Source organism: Dendrobium catenatum, unplaced genomic scaffold (assembly GCF_001605985.2).
Source record: "Dendrobium catenatum unplaced genomic scaffold, ASM160598v2 fragScaff_scaffold_542, whole genome shotgun sequence".
In the NCBI taxonomy this organism is placed as follows: domain Eukaryota; kingdom Viridiplantae; phylum Streptophyta; class Magnoliopsida; order Asparagales; family Orchidaceae; genus Dendrobium; species Dendrobium catenatum.
In genome coordinates this window covers 1,208,066-1,216,317 of record NW_021319004.1, presented here as the reverse complement: position 1 = coordinate 1,216,317, position 8,252 = coordinate 1,208,066, and the positions used below count along the sequence as shown (strand labels likewise).

At 33.1% G+C, this 8,252-nt stretch overlaps 1 protein-coding gene across 1 annotated transcript; it reads left to right on the top strand.

Annotated features, from left to right (window-relative positions):
• Nucleotides 1–1,221: 1,221 nt before the first annotated feature.
• LOC110097383 (silicon efflux transporter LSI2-like) lies at nucleotides 1,222–8,047 on the top strand. The gene is made up of 3 exons (XM_020823741.2): nucleotides 1,222–2,736; nucleotides 6,249–6,438; nucleotides 7,713–8,047. Exons 1-3 carry the CDS (start codon nucleotides 1,744–1,746, stop codon nucleotides 7,976–7,978), a joined length of 1,449 nt encoding a protein of 482 aa, XP_020679400.1. The 5' UTR covers nucleotides 1,222–1,743; the 3' UTR covers nucleotides 7,979–8,047.
• Nucleotides 8,048–8,252: the final 205 nt, after the last annotated feature.

Genomic DNA, 8,252 nt, shown 5'->3' with positions numbered 1-8,252 from the left:
TTGCTAATCATAATCGAAAATGCCAGAAACAAGCCAATAAATCTAGACGACAGTTGGAGTTTAAAGAAGGTGATCTGGTGTGGATTTATCTACGCAAAGAACGTTTTCCCCGCGGAGCCTATGCCAAGTTAAGTCCAAAAGCTGATGGTCCTTTTCGCATCGTCAAGAAGATCAACAATAATGCCTACCAGATTGATCTCCCCGGCGATTACAATATTTCAGCTACTTTCAACGTAGCTGACTTAACGCCTCATTATGAACTTGACAGCTCTCTTACTCCGGGGGAATGACACCGGAGTGTTCCTTATAGTGCTCAGTGTGTAGCGTTATGTGTTTCTTTCTTTCGTATATTCGTTAATCCTGTAGCCATAAGAAAACACTATAAATAATCCCTGATTGTAGGCGGGAGATAGCTTTTGGAGATTTGAAAATTAATACACTCTGTTTTAGAGTCTCGTTTCTGTATCCTGTTTGTTACAGGTGGTGATCGCATTCTAGCCAGACGAAGGAGTTCGGAGGCTGGAATTCGAAGGAAGAGGTGGTGATCGCATTCTAGCCAGACGAAGGAGTTCGGAGGATGGAATTCGAAGGAAGAGGTATTTGCCTGTTCCTTGGGTTTGTACCGATAACTGATCTTTCATTTTATCACTGTGTCGGCGTCAATATAAGTAGAAAAATGTGAGTTTAAACTCCACTAAAACTTGTAACATAATCATCAATTTCTATACACAATATAAATAAAGTAAATATTTAACTAATCAACTTCTAAAACGTGTATTTTGTCTGCAAGCAACCAAATGTATGGACCTTTAGGATATTAATAATCTCTTCTAGTGGCTGCTTAAAATGGGCATCCCATGGGCATAACACTTAACCGGATAATGTTTTTATAACATAGCTTTTTATAATCCGTTCAATTTAAAATTTTAACAACTATTATATCAGTAGTTGTCATGCATTACACTCCTTTATGTAAGAATGGAAGCTTGCCAAGAAAGCTGAGCTAATACCGAACATTTGGAAACATAAAAAATTATTTACAACGAAGATAAATATCTAATACCATTGGGGATAAATTACTAATCATGGCTTCTATCAAATCTTCCAAAATACAGCACAGAATAAACAGCACTCCACTTTCACAATTTATAAGCCTCAACATTCTATATAAGGACATCAAGGAAGCAGGAAATTGCAGCAAACAACCAATGCTTCTACTTCTCCAAGCAACATCGCCACATTCTCTGTGAATCTCTCTCTTTGTGAAAAAAAATCTTGGTTTAAAAGCTCAATATTTCCTCTTTGTTGCAATAAAAATGTCCACGCTTTCAAGCTAATATATTTTTAGTAGTATAACTATTTTTGCAGCAGAGAAAATTTAAGTGTTTTCAAACTACTTAATTCCTTCTTTTGCAGCAGTCAGGTTCCTTCAAGCTGCAAAGAAGCTTCATCAAAATCATAAGAGTAGCATCTAATGTTTTGATCCTTAAATTTTCTTATATCGTTGGTTTCAGTCCTTCACCATCTTCCAGCTCTATCTTACCAACTGAAGTTTCCTAACTAAGACTTTTTAGACTTCCTTGATTCGCTATTGGAAACAAACCATCTAAGTAGTCCTTCTGGCAAACTGCAACTGCAATTTAGATCATCCTGACGAATTGATCTTAGGAGACCCATCTGAAGGTGTTAGGACTAGGCATAGACTTAGAAAAGAAGTAAACCATTCTTAATCATCAGTACAAAATGGCCCTTGCAGCCACAACAGAGGTGGTACTGGGCTCGATTTCATTTGGGATATTCTGGATAATGGCCGTCTTCCCAGCAGTCCCTTTCCTTCCAATTGGAAGAACCGCAGGCTCGCTACTCGGTGCCCTGCTCATGGTCATTTTCCATGTCATATCACCTGAACAAGCTTATTCCTCCATTGACATGCCTATTCTTAGCCTCCTATTTGGAACCATGGTTGTTAGCATTTACCTTGAGAAAGCCCACATGTTTAAGTACTTGAGTCAGCTTCTTTCCTGGAAATCCAAAGGTGGTAGAGACTTGCTTTGCAGAATCTGCATCATTTCAGCATTCTCAAGTGCTCTCTTCACAAATGACACCACCTGCATTGTTTTAACTGAGTTTGTCCTCAAGCTTGCAAAGCAAAATAACCTTCCACCAAAGCCTTTTCTGCTTGCTCTTGCCTCAAGTGCCAATATTGGTTCTACCACAACTCCCATTGGTAATCCTCAGAACTTAGTCATTGCAGTTCAGAGTAAAATCTCCTTTGGAAAATTCTTAATGGGAATCCTACCTGCAATGATTGTTGGAATATTCATAAACACAACTATTCTGTTGTGTATGTTTTGGAAATCTTTGTCATCTATGAAAGATGAAGAAGAGGCTGTTGATGAAGCAGTGGTGGATGGAGAAGTAGTATTTCATAAGTTTTCTCCTGCAAGAATGTCTCACCATTCAAATCAGAATTCTCAAGTGGAGGTTGGTGGAGATGAAGGAGAAAAGAACAACATTCAGCTTAGTGTTGTGAGAGAGACAACTTTAATGGTTGGGGCTGATGTAGAAAAGCAATTAAGCAGGAAGGCTTTGTTCTTGAAAGGGTGTGTATATTTGGTTACAATTGGGATGTTGACTGCTTTGTTGATTGGGCTTAACATGTCATGGACTGCAATTACTGCTGCACTTGCTCTCATTGTTATTGATTTCAGGGATGCTGGGCCTTGTCTTGATAAGGTAATTATAGCGATTTTATATGATTTAAAGATAATTTTAATCCTTATTTTAGCAACATGTGATTCATTCATGATTTTAGGGGCTCTTAGATTTTCATGCTATTCAAACAACAAATGATTCCATGAAGTTATAGTGCTTCTCTGAGAGTTTTCTTTTCTTTTTTTTTTTTTTTTTGGAAGTAATTTTGGTATTGTTCACCATAAGAAATCTCATAAGAATCATTTGATGAAATCATCATGCAAACATTTTTTAGTTAAGTTTAAGTCTTCTTTTTTTATTCAAATTTATTTATGGGTGACCCTAGAAGCTCACTGTTGTGATAGAACGAATTTGTCAAAAGAGAGAAGTTTTGGGATTTCATTATATTGTTGTTGGAAAGTATAGAATTTTGTGATAGAACGAATTTGTCAGAATTTAACTTTGATCCACTCTTTATAAACTTGAGTCAATATAAAATACCACAAGATAAGCAACACATAAATAAATTTTAATAGTAAGATTTAATAAGCGCTTCTTATTAAATAAGGCTTCGTTTGGGTCAGCTTTCTTATTACTTTCTAAAGTAGTTTTTTAGTATGAAATTTTTTTGATACAGAATTTTTTATATTAAAAAACAGTTTTACAAAACAATAAAAAATTATCTCATACGAAGTTTAAATCTATCTAGCCGTAGCCATCTCATTATGTAGATATATCATGATAAGCTCCAAGAATAAGATGATATCTTTAAGAATGAAAATTCTTGAATGAAGTCCATGATAACTTCATTTTGAGCTGATGAGCATTGTTATTGGGTGAACATTCTTTGACAAATTCATTCAGAAATAGAACTTTACTCAGATGATTTCAAATCAATTTCTCATGCTATTTTGAGAGGAGATTGATTTAGTAACTCCTTTAGATGATTTTCTTAATTGATGATGTCTTACTAATTCATTAACTTTGATATTGGCTTGACTAAAACAAGAAATGACTCAATTTTTATAAACTTTTTATTCACTGCCATATATTCTTACTAAAAAATTGACACAAATATGTGAAAATGCATTATATGTGTATATAAAATTTAATCCAAATTGAAGTTAGCTTAATCTGATCCAATATTTTTTGGGACATTTGGGCCAATTAAGGCTTCGTTTGGGACGGCTTTTTTATTGTTTTCTAAAACGAAATTTTAGTACAAAACTTTTTAATTTTGTACTACAACTCCATTTTAAAAAGCAATAAAAAAGCCGTCCCAAACGAAGCCTAAGGCTCCCACACACACAACACATACTCAAGCTTTAAACTCAAGTTCTCTTGATTGGTAGCCAAAGCTCCCAGCAAATAAACTATGATGAGTTACATATTGATTCAAGTGAAATATGACCTGATGGTTTTTGCTCATTAATTGGCTCCTTAAATTTGATTTGAGCTCCATTTGAATCAAAATTCAATCACATTTGAAGCAATCTTTTTCATATTCTGAGAAAAATTTATGGCACTAATTACTTTGGACAATACTTAGGCATCTACCCATGGGTAGAAAATAATCCCCTTAAAAGGAAAAAAAAAAAAAAAAAACTCAATAAGTTTCTACCAAATCTATGGCCACAAGAATTCCACCATAAAACTTAAGGTTGTAATCACATAAGATACATCGTTAATTAGAAGACTCAAATGATAATTAAGATAAAATTTTATAATACCTTACTTCAAACAAAACCTTCAACATAGCCAAACATCTCTTGAAATTTCTAATTTATCAGTATTTCTAATATTATTATGACATGTTCTTGTTCCCAAACTTGCTACAGGTTTCATATTCTCTTTTGATATTCTTCTGCGGAATGTTCATCACAGTAGAAGGATTCAACAAAACAGGAATACCTAGTGTTTTCTGGAACTTCATGGAACCACATGCAAGGATCAATCATGCTAGTGGAATGGCTGTGCTCTCTCTTGTTATACTTCTCCTATCAAACTTGGCCTCCAACACTTCTGTGTATAGACCATGCCAAAGAGACAAAGATGAGAGAGAAAAAAGATGAGAGAGAAAAAAGATGAGAGAGAAAGGAGACTAGGGAGAGAAGTTTGGGATATCATTATATTGTTGTTGGAAAGTATAGAATTTTGTGAGTCAGAATTTACCTTTGATCCACTATTTATAAACTTGAGTCAATATAAAATATACAAGATAAGCAATACATAAATAAATTTATACAATAAGATTTAATTAGTCCTTAATAAATAAGACTTGGTTTGGAATAGTTTTTTTATTAATTTATAAGTAGTTTTTTAGTACAAAATTTTTTTGAATTATAATTTTTTATATTAGAAAGCTGTTTAGAAAGCAATAAAAAGTTTTCCTATACGAAGTTTAAGGCTTCGTTTGGGACGGATTTTTTATTGCTTCTTAAAACAACTTTCTAGTTTAAAAATTAAAATTTTTATATTAGAAAACTGCTTTAAGAAGATAGAAAAAAGACGTCCCAAACAAAGCCTAAATCTAGCTAGTCGTAGCCATCTCATTATGTACATATATCATGATAAGCTCCAAAAATAGGATGATATCTTTAAGAATGAAAGTTCTTGAATGAAGTCTATGATAACTTCATTTTGAGCTGATGAGCATTGTTATTGGGTGAACATCCTTAGAAAAATTTATTCAAATATAACTTTACTAAGATGATTTCAAATAACAATTGTCAATTTCTCATGCTATGTTGAGAAGAGATTGATTTAGTAACTCCGATCCTTTAAATGATTTGCTTGATTGATAGTGACTTACTAACTAATTAACTTTGATTTTGGCTTGATTAAAACAAAGAAACGATTCAATTTTTATAAACTTTTTATTCGCTACAATAGATTCTTACTCAAAAATTGACACAAATATGTGAAAATGCATTATATGTGTATATAAAATTTAATCCAAATTGAAGTTAGCTTAATCTGATCCAACATTTGTTTTGGGATATTTGGGCCAGTTAAGGCTCACACACAACACATACGCAAGCTTCGAACCTAAGCTATCTTAGTTGGTAGCCAAAGCTCCCAGCAAACAAATCAGGATGAGTTGCATATTGATTCAAGTGAAATCTGATATGATGGTTTTTGCTCATTAATTGGCTCCTTAAATTTGATTTGAGCTCCATTTGAATCAAAATTCAATCACATTTGAAGCAATCTTTTTCATATTCTGAGAAAAATTTATGGCACTAATTACTTTGGACAATACTTAGGCATCTACCCATGGGTAGAAAATAATCCACTTAAAAGGAAAAAAAAAAAAAAAAACTCAATAAGTTTCTACCAAATCTATGGCCACAAGAATTCCACCATAAAACTTAAGGTTGTAATCACATAAGATACATCGTTAATTAGAAGACTCAAATGATAATTAAGATAAAATTTTATAATACCTTACTTCAAACAAAACCTTCAACATAGCCAAACATCTCTTGAAATTTCTAATTTATCAGTATTTCTAATATTATTATGACATGTTCTTGTTCCCAAACTTGCTACAGGTTTCATATTCTCTTTTGATATTCTTCTGCGGAATGTTCATCACAGTAGAAGGATTCAACAAAACAGGAATACCTAGTGTTTTCTGGAACTTCATGGAACCACATGCAAGGATCAATCATGCTAGTGGAATGGCTGTGCTCTCTCTTGTTATACTTCTCCTATCAAACTTGGCCTCCAACGTACCAACTGGTAATATATATGACTTTGTTAATGTTTTCTCAATTTAGTTTTGCTTTCCAAATGCACAAATTTGGCATTATTATGCTAATTTGCAATCAAATTAATTATATGTTTTGCTTTTAGCAGTATAGATGATATCATAATTGAGAGAAATTATTCTGTATGGGGTCCGGACGGGAAGAACTGTCCTGACTTGTGAGTGTACACACTGTGTACATATTTGTACACAGTGTGTATCAAATTAATATACACGCTGTGTACACTCACAGTCAGGACAATTCTTCTCGTCTGGATTCTGCACAGAATAATTTCTCCATAAACGAAGGGTTGATTGTGATCTCTATTCGATTTTCATTTAAATTCAACACTTCTAGATAAATATTTCCATCTTTTCCTGTTACATATGAACTAGAGAAAAATAAATTGGGATAGGCAGAGTCTATTGTCAGTTCAGACATTTTTCATTTTAATAGGAACCTTTTAGCATCACTGTGATCTTATTTTCAATGATTATTATTAATGTAAACTAATATTATTATTTATTTGACTCCTTTTGAGGGCATAGCTTAGTTATACTATGGAAAACAAAATGTTCAATAAGTCTGGCAATATCCTAACAAAGAGAAAAAGGGCAAAACAAAATGTTCAATAAGTCTGGCAATATCCTAACAAAGAGAAAAAGGGCAAGATGATTAAATTTTTCAAATCAAAATAAAATGGTTTAAAAATGTTTCTAAGAAAATAAGATATGGGTCTTCAAAGGAAAATTTTGGCTTTATATATATGTCTCATAAAACATGTAATTTGCTAAATATTCCTTCTATATGTTTAATCAGAGTTGAAAAAAATGTGCGGCAATATATCTTGACAGGAAAGTCGATCAGTATGGGGCTCCAAGTCCTTCGATTTGTTAAGAGATTTATGAAATATTAAATATCTGCCTAGTCCACTAATCATAAAGCATAAATATGGCATATCTTGATCAAAATTTTGGTAAGGATATCCAAAATTTTCAAAGAAATATGTTTGAAAGTTCTTTTTGGAAGACATTATCTCTAACGAGGGATAATCACTTATATTCATGAAAATATTTTTGTTTTTGGTTGAAGACATTAGTTACGCTGCGAAGCTCTCCTTTTAGAGCGGCAGCGGGTAGATAACCCTGTTTCAAAAAAAATATGAAAAAAAAGAAAACATACACAACATATTAGAATTAATTGTTTTACATATGATATTAGTTGTGCATTACAAGCTAATATTCATCTAATAAATCATTGTTTCAGTTCTCCTTCTAGGAGTCCAGGTGGCAAAATCTGCGGCGGCGATATCGTCGGCCACCGTCCCACGAGCATGGCTCATTCTGGCTTGGGTTAGTACTGTGGCAGGCAACCTATCACTTCTTGGTTCAGCTGCAAATCTTATAGTCTGTGAGCAAGCAAGAAGATCACAGTTATATGGTTACACACTCTCATTTTGGAGTCATCTTGTTTTTGGACTTCCATCAACTCTCATCATCACAGCTGTCGGCCTCCCTCTCATCAACTGTTAAATATTACTCTGCTAGTTCTACTTTTGTGAAGCGAAGATGAATAATTTTGGATAATTTGTAACATATTTGTATTTGAGCCTTTTTTTATTAAATATTATATAATATAATTAAATATATTAATTCTCTAAAGTGAGGTATTCTATTTCACTATTTGGATCATAGAAATTCTTAAGCAAACTATGCAGAAGAAGCAAATAGAAAATGGATACTGAACAAACAGAGAATACTCATAAAGCAAATACTATTCTTCATTACTTCTTCCTGAACTAAAATC